Below are 22,445 nucleotides of genomic sequence, written 5' to 3'. Positions count from 1 at the left end.
CGGAAGCGACCGTTAGCCGGCGTGGGCAGTTTCGTGGCCCGCGCTTGCTATGCGCTTGCGCGCCGCGATATTTCACGACTCGCACCGTTCGTGCATCGTGCTATGGTGCACGAATACTTCAAAAATACGTCCTTTTAATTCGAACAAATTTTCGGGCCCCTTCGAATTATCGAGATTCGACAGTTCTAATTGTGTTTCGATGATACGAATTTCGGCTAATACGAATATTTTTCGTGACCCCGTGAGATTCGTATCGTCGAGCTTTTACTGTAATCCACTAGCAGCAACCAAAACTACTAGGCACTCTGTGGTGTATTAACATTTCTGCACTGTGAACAATTAATTTAACTGTGAAACAATTAATAAAAATAAGCAATTCTTTGTAAAACTGTCACTGTAGCTGACTATGTCATCTTTCTTGATCTGCTCTCCATAAGATACACCATGTAGGAATGTAGAGCACTACTCTTATGTCATGCCAAGGTGGGAAAAATTGTCCAATGTGGTCCCAACTTTGTCGAATAAAGTTCAAGGAGAATCACTACTGAGTTTACAGTGTCCAAGTAGCTGACAGTATGTTCGAAAAACTTGATATTGTAACTGGCAAGCTGTTTTTTTTTTTTTTTTGCATAACACGACATGCCAATTTTTCTATAATACTAGTAGGCTTACTTGGGAATAATTGAGACGCATGCTGTACCAAAGTACTAGAAGGCTAATATATACTGAATATACTAACTTCTCACTGAATTTTATGCTCAAAAGATGTACTATCCTTACAAGCAAGATGTTTCTTGAGGATGGCAAGACTGTTCAGCAATAAGCAATCGTGCAATAAAACAACGCAGGCATATATATCACCACCAGGGTGCTGACAAACGCAAGACAAGACACGGGTGTCGACACCTTTATTGTAAGAGGACTGTCACAGGGTATGAATTTTTTTTTTTCAAATGCAAAACATTAGCGAGAACAAATGAACACAGCAAAGTGAAGCACTGCAAGGAAAACAATAAACATCATGCTAAACATCTGAAAACCTACGAGATCTGTTTCACAGTACGAGAAAGAATGCTGAAAACTATCACACGTAAGAAATCAAAGTGCAAACATGGCACCAGAAGCTGGCATGTTTCCCAATACAGGAGACAAAAAACAAAAACAAAAAACAAATGCACATAAATGCAGTGCCTAAAGGACGGTGTCATTAACATAAAAGCTGAAACAAGTGTTGGCACTACAAGCACAAAGCGAATCTCTTTTATGTAGTAAAATCAACAGAGCCGAGAAAGCTCCCTGAAGCAATGCAAGCACACTGCAGGACAGGGAAGTCTGTTCTAAGTCTGTGTAACTGCTCAAATGGCTGATGCAAGGTGTCTTCAGTCCTGCTGCACTGTTGCTCTCATGGTAGTGCTTCAGCGTATAATGTCAAAATCACCTTGTTTCCACTACTGTGTCCTCCTCAGAGTTAGAAAAAACTGCAACTATAGTAGTAGGTCAATGCTGGAGATGTTGGGGGAGAGGGCCCTGTTCAGGTAGGAAGAAATGGTGGTAGGGTGATCGTTGGCAACTCCTCTGCAATCAGGTCTGTTGAGCTTGGCGTTCCACTTGAAAGTTATAGTTGTACTGCAAAGACAGAAAGTGCACAAGCGTATATGAGCCCCAGCTTATACAGCTGACAATAACCGGCTCGCCACAGCCACCCGTGTACAGAGCAGTCGCCTGTTGGCGGAAACATTTTGTTAGCATTACAGTACTATTGCAGCTTTCAAATTTCACAGCAGGACGAAGGCCTCACCCAGTGAACACCAGTTCTGCCCATGGAACCCCTTCTGTCGTTCTGGTAGACCACTGGTCATCTGTTACACGTGTTACCTACCCTGTTAATTACCTACCTGTTATCAATGGCTATTACCTATCCTGTTAATTACCTACCAGTTACTAATGCCTATTACCTGCCCTGTTAATTACCTGTTACCAATGCTTGCTACACGTGACCTCTCTCTCTCTCTGTACATGTGTGTGTGTGTGCATTAACAGGACAAAACAACTGGATGCGAAGTTATGGCCGAGGCCAACTGGACATCTGCCAAGACAGAGACAGTGGGCTGACTGTCACTCTCTTATGCTTAACCAGTTTCCTGATCACACTTGTTTGATCCTAACAGACTGCATTATATCATATTTGCATAAATTCATCAGTAATACCATCATATATAACTTAATACAGTAAAACCAGCATAATTGTCATGAATTTAAAATATCCATCACCAAAGTTAACCCTTCACCCACCCAGCTGTGCACTACATGGCACCTGCAGCAGCACCACAGTGGCAAAGGGTGCAAACAGGCTACTCTAATATGCACAAAATGAAGCATCAGACCCAATGGGAGCTACTCGCAGTTTATCTCCCAGCTAACTAAAAGAAAGTTAGTACACAGTGTGATCTCCTGTGAATTAAAACAGATTTCTAAAAATTCACCTGTGGCAGATGGTGAAATTCTAACACTCTAAGTGGAATATTTGATAAGGCGGACATTATTTGCCACAACAAATCACAATGTGCATTGGGTGATGAGCAAATGTTTTATTACTTTGCTTTTTAATCAATTACTTTAGGACAAATGCTGCAATGACAGAAATGAGGCCTGTTAGTATTAAAGTACGTCCGTTTAGAAAGAATTTTAAGACTACCAGCGGTTTCAACCCATAACCGTTCTCAAAATCTGCGCCACTTCGTTCCACAGTGCACACAAACATATTCTCACAGCACATTTGAGGACAGACATCTCAAAACTGTTCCTAACTTCAGGATTTCTGCAAAGTGTGAGCAACATCAGCACTGCATAGCTTGATTATGCACTTGCACATCTGATCTAAAGTAATTAAAACTAGTGAAACTTTGTTAGTTACCTAGGCACATTGTGATTTGTTGCTTGAGTAAAGTCTATTTTGTCAAGTAATGCAACTAAAGTGGTAAAATTGTACTAGCAGACTGGCAATATTAAAAAAAAAAATTCCATTAAAGTGGATCATGCAGTGTAAACATGTCCAGCACCTAAGCTGTTCAAGATGGATAGGGCTCTGACAAGCCTTGCACTTTAGAATGTGTTATCTGGTGGACAGAAGGTCACCTGTCTGAAGAAAAATTTCCAACTCACAAATAAATGAAATATTTGACATGCTCATTAGGAGGGTCTCACAAGTTTGACAACTCAGCAAAAAACATTACTGTAATGCAAGAACTCAAGTTCATGACTTAACATATTTAGTTCTTATGAGTGTGGTCAACAGCAATTCTAGATATCATATAATTATAGTATAATAAATTGAATTTTTCACATGCAATCTATCATTTCCATTGTTAGCAAACCTCTGACATAACGCTAATTTATGTGCCACTAGGCTAAATGCAAATGCGTGTAAATGGCAATACGTGCTTTGAAGATTGCAATGAAAAACTGGGAGGACGCTTACACTTCGCCTTTAAGAGTGGAACGCAATAGCATTCAAAGATCCCTGACTGCTTCTCACGCTTGTCGGCAACTACAGCTTAGGTAACCCGTAATGTTTACAGGGAAATGCTTGCGGCTAACGCGGTGAACGAAGGCGAGCTTTCTGGTAGAAATGTAGCCTATTGCGTGGGCCATCCAGGAGGTAGTGCACAGCAGCGCCAAAAAAATTACATAATTTTCAGCTTTCTGTTATTGTTTCGCACTTTTAAGATCTCAGTCTGAGAAGATTTAATATAAAAGGCATGAGCTGTCAGTGTATTGTTTCATGACATTTGTTTGTGGGCTCTCATTCTCAAAATTCCGTGGAATAACTTTGTCAAGAATGTGAGACAAGGTACGAGCAACTTTAGTGATAGAACGGTGTGACAATATAACCCGCATATACCGCATGTCATACAGCAAGGCGTAGCATATACATATACCTAAATATATACAGCAATTTTCACTCACGGGGTGCCCACACCAGATTTTCTGTGACACGAGGCCCTTAACGCTATCGCGTTAATGTTCATTATTTGATAAAACATTCCAAGCCAGTATTTTCTAAACATTATTTTCTCAAAATGTTTTGAAGAGTTCACCATCAGCGATCTTCTAGAACAATTTTCCCACATCAATGTTACCAAAGAGTCTTTCTGTTCACACCACATACTCACCTCCTCAAAGATTTCATTAGCTGTCTTGATCCTAATGTTTGGCATGGTGAACTACAAGATCGAGATAAAGGTAAAAATACAAAAGAGAAGAAGCAGAATTAGTTTAGCTGAGATTCGCTGATTACCAAACGACAGTTATCACATGTCAATCGTGAAAAAGTGGTCAGCAAAAGCCATTTGCCGAAACTCACTCTTAAAAGTTTTAGTTTTAACCTATGATGGGTACTATTTTCAGTGCTGCTGAACTGATACCAGTGATAAGAGTCTGTAAAACCTAAAATCACATGAACATACTGAACATGTTAAATACCTACCATAAGCACATGCAATATATGCACCGGACTCTCAGGGGAACAGAATGTGCCACAATGAATGAATAAAGACACCAAAACTGTGCCGAATCTATTAAATGTGCCTCGGTAAAGGCTGTCACAATAATCATGCCTACTCGTATCACCTGGCTGCAACTGCTTTATTCTAGACTTGCTCTTAGGATGGCTCGAATACACCTCCCCCCTCCCCTTCCTATTCCACATAATAGGCCTTCGAGCCATTTCTTAATAAAAACATTTTTATCATCATCATGAGAATGCTAGTGCTAAATTTTTGTAATGTGAAAGTTGGCAATAAAGTAGTACGCTGACAGCTTGGCCACAAAATAAAATGGCATCGGTATAACAGGAAACTATCTTTGCCATGCTGTCACAACAGTAAGCATTCGGGAGAAATGATTGATTGATGTGTGGCGTTTAATGGCGCAAGGGCCAACTATGGCCAAAGAGCGCCATGACAAATGGTAATGAATTGTTTATGTATTATAAATGAAGTGATTGAATTCAGTTACAAATGTAAATGTTGATTGATTGATTGATGTGTGACGTTTAATGGCACAAGGGCCAGCTGTAGCCAAAGAGCGCCATGATATATGGTAATGACTTGTTTATTTATTATGTATGAAGTGAGTAAATAGAGTTGTAAATATCGATGTAATGTCGACTGTAAAGTGGCCTAAAAACAGGTCGCTGTAAACTGCGTAAGATATAATGACAATGACTCGTGCCAAAAAAAAGGAGAATAAATGTTTCACTATGAAAGGGTGACATAATATGATGCTTACAAGAACTACTCCACAGGGCTCTTGAAATAGAGCTGAGGGGCACGTTCTATAAAAACTTATGTCCCTGCAGCTGCAGCCTCGAAGGCGAGGCTATGCTACACATGACCCGGCCAAATTACTTCTAACATGTTAACTTCATCTAAAAATCTAAAAACGGTTTTCAAGTTAAAAAGTGGTTCGTTACTAAGAAAAAATGCTGGATGGAGTGGAATATGGTGATGATACGCAGAACAGAAGTACTTTTTACGCTCCCTTTCTATTTCCCTGCACTGGACGAGGACATGGAGCACTGTAAGGCTGTCACCACACCTTCGACATGGCGGAGTATCATTTCCAGTCAATAGGTAAGAGTGGGTGCCGAAGGTATGACCTATTCTTAATCGGCAGAGGAGCACTTCTTTGTATCGTGCTGTTTTCTCTGATATCCAGTAGCCCAATTTAGGTTTGATCAGGTGTAGCTTATTGGATACCTGGGTGTCCCACTGTTTCTGCCAGTGCTTCTTCAGCCTATGCTGCAAGTATGGTTTAAAGTCTGTGGCTGGGATGGGTACGTTTACGTCAGTGTCGCTAAAAGCTACCGAGGTAGCGTTCTCGTCAGCATCTTCGTTGCCTTTTATACCACTGTGTCCAGGTACCCAGGGCCGCTATTTTGTAGTGATGCCTTATGACTTATTTTGGAATAGTCTTATCATCCACCGCTCACGGCCGGCTGATCCCGTTGATAACGCGAGCGGACCGTCGCTCTGACCACTGACAAAGCGCGAAAAGGCATTATTACTTTAAAGTCATCGCTACAAAATACCGGCCCAGCATAAGACAATGATTTGATTGCTCATATAAGCTGAGCATAGCAGAGCATATAGTTCGTTAAAGACAGTGTTTTTATGTTTTCGTAAGCTCATTATGGCTCGGACTACACTCAATGAGTCCGTGAACACAATAGCGCTAGTGAGATTGGTTTGCTTGATGTGTTTAACTGCAGAAAGGATCGCATATGCTTCCGCCGTAAAAATGCTTGTATGTGAATTCAATGTACCGGATATTAAAAATGATGGTCCCAGTGCTGCGTAAGCAACGCCAGCAGGAGACTTCGAAGCGTCTGTATAAAATTCAGCACAAGAATACTTATCCTGAAGCTCAAGAAAATGCAAGTGTATGTGTGCTCCAGGTGCTCGTTTTGATACTTCTATGAAAGATATGTCACACTGGATAGTCTGCCAGTCCCAAGGCGGTGGAAGCCGAGTAGGAGCCATTAGGACATTCTCTAGAAAAGGGATGTTTGTTTCTTCGGACAGTGCTTCCAGCCGGAGGGACAAAGGAAGCCTAGTGGCTGGGCGGTTATGGAAAAGCCTGGCCGTGGACAAATCGCGAGCAATTGAATGGCACGGATGATCTATATCTGATTTCACCTTCAAGGCGGAGGAGAAGCTTAAATATGTCCTTTGGAAGTGGAGAGACCATTCATTACATTCGACGTACAGGACTTGTCCTGAAGGCGCCTGTCGCAAGACGGATACCCAAGTGATGGATAGTATCTAACATTTTCGAAGCACTAGGTGTAGCATAATTATAGACTATGGTTCCGTAGTCAAGACGTGATAATATTAGACTTTTATACAAGCTTATGAGGCATCTCCTATCGCTTCCCCAGGATGTGCGTGACAAAAGCTTCAACAGATTCATAGTCTTTAGGCACTTTGCTCTCAGGTACTTCAGATGGGAGATAAAAGTTAGTTCATTATCTAAGATAATACCTAGGAATTTATGTTCGGAGCCAACAGATAGTCGTTCTCCATGAAGGTCTATAGCAGGGTCTGGTAGTACACCTCTCTTGTTGGAGAAGAGGACGCATGTACTCTTTTGGAGGTTTAGTTTGAAACCATTCTCGTCCGCCCACTTAGGCAATTTATTTAAGCCAAGCTGTACTTGTCGCTCGCAGATACTAAGATTACATGATTTATAACCCAACTGGATGTCATCCACGTATACAGAATAAAACATTGTACGTGGTATGACCGTTTGGAGCGAGTTCATTTTGACAATAAATAAAATACAGCTCAGCACACCACCTTGTGACACACCAGCCTCCTGTGAAAATTGTCGAGGCAGGACATTACCAACTCTAACACGGAACGTGCGATAAGAGAGGCAACTCTGTATCACATTTAGTAAGTTGCCTCGGACTCCCATTCCAGCCAGATTACGGAGAATTCCAAAATGCCATGTTGTGTCGTATGCCTTCTCCATGTCTAAAAATACTGACAAGAAAAACTGTTTGTGTACAAAGGCATCACGGATATTTGTCTCGATGCCGACAAGGTGATCTGTTGTGGATCTACCTTCTCTGAAACCACACTGTAAGGGATCGAGTATATTGTTGCTCTCAAGAAAATGAATGAGGCGGCGGTTAATCATTTTCTCGAACAGTTTGCATATACAACTTGTCAGAGCTATAGGCCTATAGCTACTGGCCGAGGAAGGCTCCTTGCCCTCTTTGAGAATAGGGATTATGATGGCTTCTTTCAGGTGGACGGAATGTAGCCAGCAGAGAACATGGAGTTAAAGAGTGAGAGTAGTGTTCTGTGGGTTTCAGGGTGTAAATGTTTGACCATTTCATATAGTATTCCGTTACTTCCTGGAGCAGACTCGTTACAACAATTCAGCGAAGCCTGAAACTACGCCATGCTAAATGGTTGATTGTATGCTTCATTGATTGTGCCTTTTCGACCCAGAGGTTGTCGCTCTGCTTGTCGCTGGTATCTTAGAAATGTATCAGTGTAATGGGATGTACTGGAAATGTGCTCGAAATGTGCTCCTAGACAATCAGCCTCGCCCTCAAGTGTGTCTCCTTGTGTGTTAACTAGAGGTAGTGGATGGGTTTCGTGGCCTTTTATTTTCTTAACTCTGTTCCAGACTTTTCTTTCGTCTGTATAAGAATTAATGCTGGAGATGTATTGTTGCCAGCTTTCCCTTTTGGCATGGCGGTGCGTTCTTCTACCTTCCGACTTTATTTTCTTGAAGATTATGAGGTGTTCTGTAGTCGGAGAGTCACGGAGGTTATTTCGAGCCTTATTTTGTTTCTTTCGCGCTTCCCTACATTCATCGTTCCACCAGGGAACACGTCATTTAAAAGGCGATCCATTTGTTTGCAGGATACATATTGACGCTGCATCCACAATAAATGCCGTTAAATATGCAATTGCATCGCCAATACTGAGCATACAAATGTTATCCCAGGTCAAATATGTAAGGTCTCGGTATCGCTGCCAGTCCGCTGAGTCGACTTTCCACTGGGGCACATGTGGTGAGCATTCGTCCTGTTTTGTTAATCTTAAGATAATTGGAAAATGGTCACTCCCCGTATAGATCCTTAACCACCTTCCATTCCAAGTATGGCACGACTGTACTCGATGCAATGCTTAAATCTATGTATGAAAAGGTTTTGTTTCCGGCGCTGTAAAATGTTGGTTCTTTCTTATTTAATAAACATGCACCTGTAGATAACAAGAAGTTTTCTATCAGGCGCCCTCTGGCATCACATCGAGAGTCACCCCACAGGGTATTATTTGCATTTAGGTCTCCAACAAGAATATAGGGCTCTGGAAGTTGTGCAATAAGGCTTTCAAATTCTGCTTTGGAGAGTTGATAGCTGGGCGGGATGTACAAAGATGTAATTGTCAGCAGCTTACCAAAAAGCACTGCTCTGACTGCAACTGCCTCAAGAGGCATTTGCAGCTGCAAATGCCGAGAGGCGACACCCTTATCAACTATTATGGCGACACCGCCCGATGAGACAAAAGCGTCGTTGCGATCCTTACGGTAAATGGCGTATTGCCGCAGAAAGTTTGTGTGTGTAGGATTGAGGTGTGTCTCTTGCACACAAAGCACTCGTGGATTAAACTTGTGTAGGAGTTCCTTTATGTCATCCAGATTGTGGAGTAGACCTCTCACATTCCAATGCATGATCTGTGTAGCCATATTGGAAGTGTTTTTTGGTGTGTGTCAAGAGGAAATAAGGTGGCTCATGAGACCTTTCCAGGCCCCGTGATAAGGGATTCTTCTTTTCTACCGACGCGCTCTACGGAGCTACGCCATTCCTTCGGCGCCTGGCATGCCAGATAAGTGATGCTTGCATCCACTGCCTCGTCAGAGGCGCTGGATGCTGCGGGCACACTAGGGGGTTTTTGGGGCCAGTCTGCACGAGCAGTGGCCCTGGGACCGGCAGGCCCGGAGGACTGCTGGCCCTGCGTTGTAGGGGGCGGAACAGCACTGGCTGCTCCTGCCAGGGGAGCTGATGGCATAACCGCCGTCACATTCCGTGCGACTCGGGCGGCCGCCACAGGATGTGACGCTGCCCCCCGGCGCGCCACATCGGTGTAGGAAGGACTGGACTGGTTGTGGGCAGAAAAACGCTTGCACGCGCGCCTCTGGAAAGGAAATGTTTAGCTTGACTTTGAGTTGTATTATTTCTTTTTCTTCCTTCCATGACGGGCACGATCGCGAATAGGCGGGGTGGTCTCCGTCACAGTTGGCACAATGGGTTGTGGAAAGTGCAGTTGTCTGAGGCGTGTTCTTTAGAAGCACATTTTGCACAAGTAGTGCGCCCTCGGCAGCTCTGAGACCCATGCCCAAAACGCTGACACTTAAAGCAGTCGGCGCAGATTGGGTATGTACGGTCGTACACGGAGCTTACAATATCCGGTCTTGATTGAATCTGGAAGGTCACTTGTTCCAAATGTAATAATTACATGCTTTGTGGGAATTTCCTTGTCGTCATGCCTTAACTTAATTCTTTGAACCTTTACTACGTTTTGGTCTTGCCATCCATCCAACAGCTCGCTTTCGCTCAGTTCTAGAAGGTCGTCATCAGAGATGACACCGCGTACAGTGTTCATTGACCTGTGAGGGCCCACTGAGACGGGGATGTCACCAAATGCAACAAGTTTAGACAATTTGTTATACTGGGGCTTATCACACACTTTCAGAAGAAGGTCTCCGCTTCCCATCTTAGTTACTTTGTAACCTGGGCCGATTGCTTCTGTCAGGCATTTTGCTACAACAAATGGAGATATAGTACTAACTGTCTTCGATTCGTGTTGGCTATGAATGACATGGTACTTGGGAAATTTTTCTTTGGGTTTCATGAAAAAGTTGAAAGTGTCATCGGTGCGCCCCCTTTTCAGGGAGCGATCAGGAAGTGGGGGAAAAGGATTTGCCATATAAAATTGCAAAATTCGACGGCGATGGTAGCCACCCACCGCCGAGCCCAACAAGGGGACGCTACAAGGATGGAATGCTTGCAGACGCCAGCCATGCATCGCCGCTATAACCTAATATAAAATACCCAAGGTTGGATAGCTACACCAGGTTAACCCTTGTCACCCAGAAATTCGGAAGTGAGAAGAAGTGACTAGAAGACAGGACAGATGGAAAAGTGAGAGAGAAAGACAAAAGATTGAAGAGGGGGACAGGAAAAGGCGACTGCCGATTTCCTCCAGGTGGGTCAGTCTGGAGGTGCTGTCTATGTGAAGCAGAGGCCGAAGAGGTGTGTTACCTCCGCCGGGGGGGCCTTAAAGGTCCAAACACCTGGCATCAGCTCAACCTCCAGGATCCCCCTTTCCCCACACACGGCTAAGCCGCGCACGGCTACACACAGGAGGGTCCAACCCTCATGTGCTCATTGGGGAGAAATGAGCATGAGTATAAATAAATGGTTAAAAATGAAAGAAGGCACATCAGCCAATCACAAAACTAGGCATTCCAGCTTCAAAAACTAATGCTCCGACTAAATGCACACGGTATGTAATACCTCATATGATGCAACCACAACTGTGGGAAAGGAAGCACAGCGAGAGAGCCAGAGAGTATCGTCTGACAATGCTCAGCTGCATTTGATGAGTGAGTCGGCAGAGAGAGAGCATCATCAGCATGGAGCTGTTAAGTAAATTATGGTTGTCAACTATGGTATACAGTGGAACCTCGTTGATACGATTTTCACGGGAACTGAAAAATAACGCGTATCATCCAACATATTATCCAACCAAATCGTGTTATCGGGAAAAGAAGGAAAAAAACGTATTATCCCAAAAAACGTATTCTGCAGAATCGCATCAATGAGGTTCCACTGTATAGCATGCCAGCGGCTCATAGCTCCCAAGAGGCACAACAGAGCATTTCCCCCATCACGTCTTCATAGTCCCAATGAAAAGTCAGCTTTGTTTTACTTGTAAAGCACATTTTTGCCTGAACTAAGGATAGTATCTGCATACACATTTGAGAATGCATGAAGCACTGCCATCTGTTGGTGGTAGAGGATATGCAAGAACTTACAACACAAAGAGATCGAGACAGCTCCTCAGTTAAAGGTGCACAAAAATATAGAACAAGCAAAAATGAAATCACAAGCAAAACTCTTTACAGTTAGGCAGAAGAAATAAGGTGCAGAAGCATGTGAAAAAATCTTAATTCGCTTGTCACTGGCAATCCCTGAAATCTGTGTCCTCTTGTTTGCAGCCTTGTAAAAGTAAAAGGGTGTGCCTCCATCAAGTGAATACTGAATGCAAGCCAGCCATGCTTTTTACACATTGTAGGCTTATGAGGCAAAAGCAGATAAGCATGATTGACTAAAATTGAACCTTTATCTTAACTATTTATTTTATGTCTAATCTTTGTTATGTTTTATTCTAAGCCAATCTTCATTTCATGCTCTGGCCTGTGCAACAGTGTCACAAGCTACAGTGTAGTGTAGCTACTGCTACTGAGAATGCTTGCACAGCCTCATAACATGAACAAATTGTATGAATAAACTGAACAAGCAACAATGTGGCAGGGGGTTCCGATTGTTCAGTTAGATTTAACAGGGTGAAATATTTCATGCAGTATACTGAGAGATCAAGATTAATGAAACCATCGCTGGCATAGCAAGCTTTATGAGTTCAGCTACCTGTGCCAATACATATTACAAGAAGCAGGGCAGACATTAAACTGTGGCTAGACAGTTCTGTTTATATTGAAGATTGAAATTAAAGGGTTGACGGAAACCTGTCTGGTCGGGAGGAGACATTGTAAGTAGTTGAAAGTTGAGACGCTGACCATAAAAGGCTGTGAACAAGGCTCCCATGTGGAAGCCAAAACGTCTTTTTATTTCTTATTATTATGGTCGGCGTGCAACTTTCAATTACTTACAAATTCAATATTTCAAACAAAAAGCAGAAAGACACAAAGCTCAGCTAGGCATAGTTTATGCAGGTCTCAGCAAAGCATTCGAAAAAGTACTTACTTCAGAAAGTCTAAACATGGCCCGGTACTTTGGATTCACTTCAAAAGGTACATCATCTATAGCTGGGTAAGAAAGGAGGTGACGATGGTGCAGGTTAAAAAAAATCTGGCAGAACCAATTTTACAACGAATGTCAAAGTTAATGCAATTAGCATTGAAGTCATGTAGCAACCCACTGTATTGCCACCGCCAAAATGCATAACATATCAGGCATGCATGCAGCCTGGATCCTCTCTTGCACTTTCTCCCCTGGACACGCTTTGTCATCGAGCGACAATGATGTCTGAGCGTGGCACACATGTTTATATTCAGACGAGATTGTCTATATACAGGGTGTTTCAGCGAACACTTTCAAAATTTATTTAAGGTTGCCTGTGACAGATAGCCCAATTCTAGTTAATGAGCTAGTCTACTCGAAGAGGCGGACATTACTTGCACGAAAAATTGAAATGCATAATCGACTAATCAACAAAAATTCACTAATTAAGTTTTTAACTAATTACCTGATGTCCCATATTGCAATTTACAAATTGTAGCCGTGGAGTTCGCAAGGCGATCCCCACTTAGAACGAATTCTCGGGATGACACCAGTTTCGGGATATTAATTCCCGAACTTTACGGAGAAATGCATTGGTGTTCCAGTTAATTTTGTGCTTCAATGCATAAAGCGACGTTTTGTTAAGCAACTAGCTGGAATGCCAATGCATTTCTCCGCAAAGTTCGGCAATTAATATCTCGAAACTGGTATCATTCTGAGAATTCGTTCCAAGTGGTGCCGTCTTGCAAACTCCACGGCTACAATTTGTAAATTACAATATGGGCGATCAGGTAATTAGTTACAAACCTAATTAGTGATTTTTTTTAATTATTCGAATATGCATATCAATTTCTCATGCAAGTAATGTTAGCCTCTTCGAGTAGACCAGCTCATGAACTAAAATTGTGCTATCCGCCACAGGCAACCTTTAAGAATTTTTGAAAGTGTTCGCTGAAACACCCTGTATATATGATGCAGGTTTCATTTTGCCTAACATCGGAAGAATTTTAAATAATTCATTTTGTCATTGAAGAATGGCACATACCCAGCGGCATTTACCCAGTGACCCCAGTTAGCGTCAAAGAGGTCCAGTCGAAAGAGACGTAGAGAGAGAGAAACAAGGAAAGAGGTTAACCGGACGCACGTCCAGTTTGCTTGTCCACTGAAGATCAGTATATACCCTGTGACCCAAGTTTGCATCAAAAAGGTTCACTGAAGAGTGGCACATACCTTGTCGCACATGCCCACTGACCCAATTTGACATCAAGGAGGTTCATTGAAGAAGACACATACCTAGTGACGCAAGTTGGTCCGATGGTTGGTTTCGAACCCGCTTCCCTTAGCACAGCAACCCAATGCTCTACTATTTGACCATGGACCATATTATACACAGTGGTCCAAGTTGGCGGGTAAATGGTTCGAGACCGAGCCGGACAGCATGATAGTCCCCTAAAAGTGTGTTAAGTACCCTAAGAATGCTAATTGCATTAATACGCAGGTCGTACTGAAAGTAACGATCAGAGAGGAGTAGCACAAGGTTCTTGAAGAGGAAACAAACATAGTGCTCATGAACAGGACAAGGTAACAGATACAAACACAGTACTAAAAGAGAGGTTTCCCCCTTACCAGACTTCTGCAAGGATTTCCCACGCTGGCACACACGGCCACCTGGAGACTTCTTTTGCGGGTGGTCATCCACATGAGAGGACAGCGGGTAAGGCAGGGGTGGCAAGGGAGGCTGATGGTAGCTGTTCCTGTAGCAGAGACCAGCAGGTGCAAAGATAAGCCAGGCATGCAAAATTTAAAATTTAATTTGAGGGTTCAACATGCCAAGACTGTACAGTGAGTTACGAGGATGCCATAGTGGAGGGCTCCGGATATTTTGACTACCTGAGGTTCTTCAATGTGCACCCAAATCTGAGTACAAGAGCGTTTTTGCATTTTGTCTCCACTGAAGTGCTGCCACGCGAACCCACAACCTCGTGCTTAGCAACAGAACGCCTAAGCCAGTGAGCCACCGTGGCAGGTAAAAGCATGCAATAGATACAACTCTGTATCAATTACCAAAATTCAGTGCACTAAATTATCAGGATAAGTACACAGAGCACAGAACAAGTACTACCCCGGGGACTATAAACAACTATAAGGGTGTGATGACACTCTTGTGATTGACTTCTGTGACTTGATGAGGCTGTCAAGTGCCTAAAGTGCAACAAATATGGTTTAGCAACACTTTATTTTGGGGAGGGTTCAAGGCTTATTGTTTCACTGTGAATAAAAAGAAAACAATGCAATGACAATGACAAGCATTCAGATCTGAAGATGTTCAATTTTGAAGGTTACTCAAGGAAATTGAGGCGACATATTTCACATGCACGCAGTTATTTCCATAATGTCTGCTTATTCCTTAGCGCTAGCAAGCATAATGCTAGGCTTTTGCCTTCAATAATCAATGGTAAAGAAGTGTCCTCCCCATTATGATCAGCTTGGCTCGACTAAACTGTCCCTTTCAGACCGAGAGAAACTCAATTGCCCCCTTCATGGGTGCCTTTAGACATCACCATACTCAAATGTGGTAGCTTTACAGAGTCAAACAAAGAAGCATAAGAAGGCCACAAAGTAGCATCACAAATTATTGTGGAGTATGTGCACTCCACAACCACCTTTGTGGTTTTTACTGCATTTCATTTGAAGCACAATCACGCAAAATGATGAAGATTAACTATTTAAAAATTCTCAGTTGCTGCATTTTCTTTCTAGCTTAGCACTAATGCTGCCAATGAAACTATTCAATGTGCAAAGGTTTTTGTTGAAAATTACGTTGTTAAACTAAGTGTAGAGGTACGTATCAATACAAGCAAGATATACTAAACATTGTTACATTCTTATCTTTATTAAACGGAGGCTTACTATATTAAAGTTCTAATGTTAAATGAGAACCTTGTCTGTCTATTAAAAAGACACTCACTTCCTTCCATTGATAGGTGCCACAGTTGTCAGCTTGTAGCCTATAAGCAAGCTGTTGATCTCCCTGAAAGCACACCACACGACATGATGAGAAAACAAAGCCTGTGGTCAATGTTATTGCTGCGCTCTCTTATCGCAAAAGTACTACTATACTTTCAACGTGTCTCATGTAATAACTGCATGCAGCACACAAACACCTTTAAAACGAAGTCCTCTGAACCTCCGAAATCCTTTGTTATACAGGTCTCTTCGGTGTAAAGATGGCGCACTGTCCCGCACTCACAATAAAGTAGGCTAAGCACGTTCAACAAGAGAAAAACTTTATTTAACAGGAACTCAAGAGAAACAACTCAAATCTTTTTTGTATGCATTATAGCTCATGAAATGTGTGACTACAGCCGAACTTATTGCACCTAGGTACATGACATGCTCCAAGGAGAAATGATGGAGCGATGCAAGGTAAAGTTGCAGATTATCGAATGCTGCTACAGTTCTTGGTTTGCTTACAGGCTCTCCATCACTGTTGACTTCATTGACATTCACGTCCTTTCACCCTAGATGGCTTTAAAGACATTGTCGATCATCAGTTTAGATTAAATTATCACAATGTCATCAGCTGCAATGTATTTGTCAGCCGTCGCACCCGCTGCTGTGTTACAACAAGCAGCATACAAGTTGAGCGATTGCCGTAGCACTGCATGCAGCACAAATGTAATACTTCCAGACATTGTCACGATAGCCAAGTGCGTCGCTAATGCTGCCATTGCAACTAGTGCAGAGCACAGCTCAGTGGCATCTGCGAAGGGCAGTGGTGTTAGTTGTAAAGCAAAAAATCAGCCATCGGGGACGCTTAAATTCCTTCGTTCTACAGGCAAATTCATTGCAGAGGTGTTCACAATACATATAAACGATAGAAATTAGGCTAGGACATAATCTATTCTTTGTTATACTGGTAATTTCGTGGTAGAGGCGTTCGACTGTACTGAAGTTATTAACACTTACAGGAAAGAACATAATTTAAATATGCCTGAAGTATACAGTGCCTATATTTTATTAAAGCATGTGCAAAATGTTACGCCAGCAATTTCTGATGTTTCAAATACAATGCTTCAGACCACACACACACCTCAGGAACCAATTTCACAAAGCTTTTCATTATTAAGCGCTCTTTTCCACTACGTGGCCACCTTCACTAATAACAATTAGAGTTACTGTACATGGCTCCCGCAGGGAGCTAGAGTTGGGCTTCTGTTTTCCACGTGCCGCTCCATTGCCATTCGCCAAGCGCAGTCATGCGGAACTATGAATTGCTGCAGAAAAGCCGACTTACTGCGATGCCGTTCCTCCTTTTGGCCTTATCAATTCCAGCACCATTGCCATCAGTGCGGTGCATTTTCTTGCATCTGACCAGCCTGACACATGCAGCAGCTTTTGCGCGAATGCATTATTTTTCTGTGCACAGCTCTATACGTTTTCATTTCGCAATATATTGGCTGGCACGGGGCAAATTATGACAATCGAAACAAGTGCGAACGAGACCAAGCAAAGCAAACCAAACAAGAGCGCGCGAGAGCTGACGAAAGCAGACAATAGTATGAAACGAGCGGTCCGGCTGACACCACATGTGAGTACGCATCGAGCGGTCTGGCGGGTCCGCATGACACCACGTTCCCGCCCGCACGTCACTGAAGCAGCCGCTCTCATTGGTCTCCCCCGTTCACGGCTCCCGTCTTTCATCTCCTGCTCCACTTTCGCTCTTTCATCTTTCGCTGCACTCGTTCGCTCAGTTACGCCGGCACTCAACCGGCTCAACGCAGAAACGGGCGCCTAAGAGCTGTGCTCTAAAAAAGTTGCAATAAATAAGATTGACGAGAGAACGGCCTTGAACGTAGCCCCCGAGCGAACGAGAGGTGGCTTCACTACATAAAAGTGGACTGCAAGATGGCTGACCTATGCGCAACTCTGGCTCCCTGCGGGAGCCATATACAGGAACTCTTAATAACAATGACAACACAATGAGCTGGTATTTGCTTTCTTGTAAATAAGGGCCCAGATTTATTAATAATGATGCATAAGCATGTTGCTGGCAATACCTTCTGCACATTCTAGGGACAGCCACAGGCATTATCAGCAATATTATGTGCCACAGATACCGTGGGTCACAGTGCATTTCATCTGCGGCTGAAAAAAAATGTGCTGCGATCACCAGTGTTGCACCACTGCAATAGTTAAGACACAAAGTTCCTTCTTATCTCTATTTCTGTCATCTTTTTGTCCCTTCTCCATCCTTTCCCACATTGCTGACCGATGTTCAGGGATCAGCCAAGCATTAGACCGTTACAGTGCAGCCAGCAGGCTTTTCTCTTGTCTGCCAGTCAACCTCTCTCTTGAACAAATACTGACTGGCACACAAACCTTCAAGTCATTGGGAATCTCTGATGCAGTGATGGAGCGAATTTATTCTTGGTGCAGAAGCAATGTGCAAAGCAAGAAGTAGCAGTGCCCACACCACTTAATCTTGCCGTCAATGCCAGTGGCTGTTTAAAACGGGCACAGAAAATATCCGCACATTCTTGCGTATTTTTTGAACAGGTATGAAGTCTGTAAATTTCTCCTAGCATAGATGTACAAGCTTACAAAGTGCATTTGTTTCAGAGGTGCTACAAAATGCTACAGATTTTCAGTTTAGATCAATTATGGCACTATGTTCTGTTGTACTGTAGCTGGTCTGGTCTATAGCAAGTATTAAGGATGGTGCACCTAATAACGATCTCTGTTCTTGTTGCAGATATTCATAAATTTACTAACAAACACTGCTGCATCTGCTCTGTCAACAATAATGAATAAATGATACCACAATGCATTACAATGTGCTGAGAGATGAAAGAAAAACGTAGGAAAGGAGGGAGGTTAACTGCTAAAAAGTCCGGTTTGCTACCCTGCACATGAAAAAGGGGATTTAAAATGATGAGATAGGAGAAAGACGAGTTGCAAAACAGAAATATGTGCACAGAATTCTGAGGTGACGTATGTCACTATTACAGCCTACCTCGTATGCCCTTAGAACGCAGGAAGCAAACTAGCGCTACGGCTACCTTTAGCGCATCAAAGAAGGTCACTGAAGAGCAGCACACACCTACTGGCACATACCCAGTGACCTAAGTTGGTATCAAAGATGGAAATGCTTTTGTGAGTCACTGGACCCCCGAAAGCCACTGTCCCGTGTGTGGCGTACCCTAAGGGGTCTTCGCTCATGTCCCCAGCAACGACACCCATTTAACGCCCTTGCTCTCCATCAAAACCGCCGTGAGATAGACGTCGCAGAAGAGTTTTGTGCGAAAGTCGCCGGTGGAACAGTTCTACTCCCTGACATGGTTTTAGGCGACATTCCTGGTCCACGAGATACAAGTATGGACGCTCCTTTTTCTATGGAAGAGTTAGAGGCTGCTATGGCGCTATGTAGGTGTTCGTCTTCGCCAGGGCCCGACGGAATCACATATAATGCTATGCGCCACCTACGTCGAGAAGCGCGACGAGAACTGCTCAACCTTTTTAATAGGTCATGGCATGATGGCGTCGTTCCACAGGAATGGAAACGCAGCCGCTTGGTACCGTTGCTAAAAGCAGGAAAGTCACCGCTAGAACTGTCATCATATCGGCCTATAGCACTCGCCAGCTGCGTCGGAAAACTCATGGAGCGCATGATCCTCATGCGTCTCGAATGGTATCTTGAACACCACAACATTTACCCTGACTCTATGGCGGGATTTCGACGAGGCCGTTCATCGATTGACAATGTCATCGATCTAGTGTCATCTGTTGAGCAGCAAAAGTCTTGGAAACGATTATCAGTAGCACTCTTTCTTGACGTGAAAGGCGCCTACGACAACGTTTCCCATCAAGCCATCCTAGACGCACTTTTGACATTGGAACTAGGAGGGCGAGTATTTCGATGGATCCAAAGCTACTTGACACAAAGGTCCTTGTTTGTACGCACAGAAGATGGTCCGACTCCTGACCACTACACATGCCGTGGCGTTCCTCAAGGCGGTGTTCTAAGCCCTATTCTCTTTAACCTCACACTTCTTGGGCTGGCCGATTCCCTACCGGAAACAGTGAGTGTCTCCATCTACGCCGACGACATCTGCATCTGGGCATCAGCGGTGACTCGCCCGCAGGTTCGTGCAAGGTTGCAGAAGGCAGCAACACAGGCAACTGGCTATCTTTGCACACAAGGCCTAACCATCTCGACAGAAAAATGTGCGTTAGTCGCTTTTACGCGAAAAGCGATGTCTGGTTATCCAGTGTGCATCAATGGCCAGCGTATCTCCTACAAGAGAAATCATCGGTTTTTGGGTGTCTTTGTTGACCGAGACCTCTCCTGGAGCCCTCAGGTTGCCCACTTGAAGAAGAAGCTCACATCTATGGTTCACGTTTTCAAATTCATCGCCGGTAAAGCGTGGGGATCATCAGTGAGCTCTATGCTACAGTTGTACCGAGCACTTTTTATCGGCTTCCTACGCTATAGCTCTCCCGTGCTTGCTAAAACATGCAAATCAAATCTTCGAGCCCTTCAGAGCGTGCAAGCACAGGCATTACGTGTTTGCCTCGGCCTTCCGCGGAGCGCCTCAACAGCAGGGACAGTTATCACGGCTCAAGACCATCCGATCACAACTTACATGACCATCGACACGCTTAGGGCCCATATTCGCCACGTTTCACGGATGCAATCAAGCTCTCTTGCCTCCCTGCCAGAACGACGACCACGGGCGTCATTCTCCAACGTGGTCAGCATTCATAGTGCCTCCCTACCATCGGGGTTCACACCCTCGACACGTTCACCGTCAGCGTTGTGGTGTTTAAAACAACCTGAAGTGCGCCTTTACGTTCCAGGAATAAGAAAGAAGACGGACCTGCCCACTTTGGCCTTGAAGCAAGCAGCTCTCGATTGCTTGCACTCTTTCTACTCTGACCGAATCCACATATATACGGATGGCTCTTCCACTCAGACCAGCTCCACCGGCGCAGTGGTTATACCATCACGATCAATGAGCATCACATACAAGACTTCTCACGTGACATCATCGACCGCTTCGGAGCTTGTTGCCCTCCGAGGTGCCATTGATTATATTAACAACCAACCGGCTAATCGGTGGGTAATATTATGTGATTCAAAGGCGGCCCTACAATGTCTTTTGTCAGCTCTCCGTCGCGGGTCCTGCGAACAACTCGTCTCGGAGATACGAGAAATGCACCACCATACGATCGCAAAAGGACACGACGTCGTGTTTCAGTGGCTGCCGAGTCATTGCGGTATCACCGGCAACGACATCGCCGACGAAGCTGCTAGGAAAGCACACGAAGGAGCAAATATTGTTTCTGTACCTTTATCGAGGACTGACGCAGCCCAACACCTAAGCAAGCTGGCGCAAACTATGACATTGGAGAAGTGGCATACAACGGAATTCGCCCAACATTGGTTGCATTCTCTCGACCCATCTATGCAGCTGCGGCTGTTGCCTGGACTTCCTCGAAATGAGGAAACAATGCTGTGCCGCTTACGCTTGGGTGTTGCATTCACCAATGCTTACACGTGTTTGATTGGAATGGCTGATAGCGCCGAGTGTAATGCCTGCGGTGTCGATGAGACTATAGAACACCTACTATGCTACTGTCCATCTCTTCAAAACGAAAGACATGACCTCTGCAACGTTCTCAATAGGCTAGATAGAAGACCGTTCACTTTGAGCAAGATCTTGGGACCATGGCCTCGAATATCACAGCTGCAAAAGGCCACAAAAGCGCTACTGCGATTTTTAAAAACTACAGGACTGAGTGACCGTCTATGACCCGGACTGATTGATAATCAGTGATAGAACAGAGATCTGTTGCTATGTCGGCGATATCAACAGTGGACTTTCTATTCTTCTCTTAATCTCTCTCTCCCCTTTTTCCTTCCCCCAGTGTAGGGTAGCCAACCGGGCTCAGTCCTGGTTAACCTCCCTGCCTTTCATTAAATCATTTTCTCTCTCTCTCTCTCTAAGTTGGTATCAAAGAGGTTCATTAAAAACCATGCAGACCGAGTGGCACATACGCAGTGCCCCAAATCGGCGTCAAAGAGTTTCTTCAAACAGAGGTACCTACCCAGTCCCGCATCTACAGTGACCCATGTCAGCGTGAAAGAAGTTCGTTGAAGAGCGGCACGTATGTACGCATTGCCACATACTCGGTGACCCAGGTTGGTTTTGTGGTGGCACCCTTGGTAAGACGAAGACAAAGTCTCTCTCGAGCAGCAGCAATAGAGCAGACTGGCTTTTACTCTGACAAGGGTTTGTGTGCTATGAGCCTTGTCTCTACAGTGGTGACCTGGAATGGCCGAACACAACGCTTCCCATGAAGCAACAGCGTCTGCCGCATCATCTCCACTGGCTGTTCAAGCAACCATTGTTCACCCTCCTCCTTTCTGGGTGCAACATCCCAAAGCCCGTTTCGTACAAGCTGAAGGACTTTACCACTTACACCGTATCACCTCTCAATATGTTCGCTTTGTTCACACACAGTTCTCCCTCCCTAGTGACGTCGCACTGGAAGTGTATAATGTCCTCCTCAATCCACCCACGACAAATGAGTACGACACTATCAAGGCAATCATGCTCGAGCATACCATGCTGTCCAAAAATTAGCGTCTGCAACAGCTTATATCCGAGGAGGAACTCGGTGACTGCCAACCTACACAACTTCTCCGTCACAAGCAAGTCCTGTTAGGAGATCGAGCAGCAACTTTTGACCAGCAGCTCCTGTGGGAGCTTTTCCTGCAGTATCTACCAACGTCCGTGCAGATGATCCTGGCCACACGACGGTACCGACCTCTCCC

The 22,445-nt window shown here is 44.1% G+C and overlaps 1 protein-coding gene across 1 annotated transcript in view; it reads right to left on the bottom strand.

Moving 5' to 3' along the window:
* Positions 1 to 890: 890 nt before the first annotated feature.
* LOC119436826 (multivesicular body subunit 12B-like) overlaps positions 891 to 22,445 on the bottom strand; it is a 35,319-nt gene continuing 13,764 nt past the window's right edge. The window contains exons 7-11 of the mRNA XM_037703818.2: positions 15,573 to 15,635; positions 14,231 to 14,358; positions 12,569 to 12,630; positions 4,173 to 4,223; positions 891 to 1,626 (exon numbers count right to left, since the gene is read on the bottom strand). Coding sequence (XP_037559746.1) covers positions 1,582 to 1,626; positions 4,173 to 4,223; positions 12,569 to 12,630; positions 14,231 to 14,358; positions 15,573 to 15,635 — 349 coding nt within the window. The 3' untranslated portion in view covers positions 891 to 1,581. The remainder of the gene's footprint in view (positions 1,627 to 4,172; positions 4,224 to 12,568; positions 12,631 to 14,230; positions 14,359 to 15,572; positions 15,636 to 22,445) is intronic.

Source organism: Dermacentor silvarum, chromosome 1 (assembly GCF_013339745.2).
Source record: "Dermacentor silvarum isolate Dsil-2018 chromosome 1, BIME_Dsil_1.4, whole genome shotgun sequence".
Taxonomy (NCBI): Eukaryota; Metazoa; Arthropoda; class Arachnida; order Ixodida; family Ixodidae; genus Dermacentor; species Dermacentor silvarum.
The sequence above is the reverse complement of the archived record's forward strand: the minus strand, read 5'-3'. Positions and strand labels throughout refer to the sequence as shown.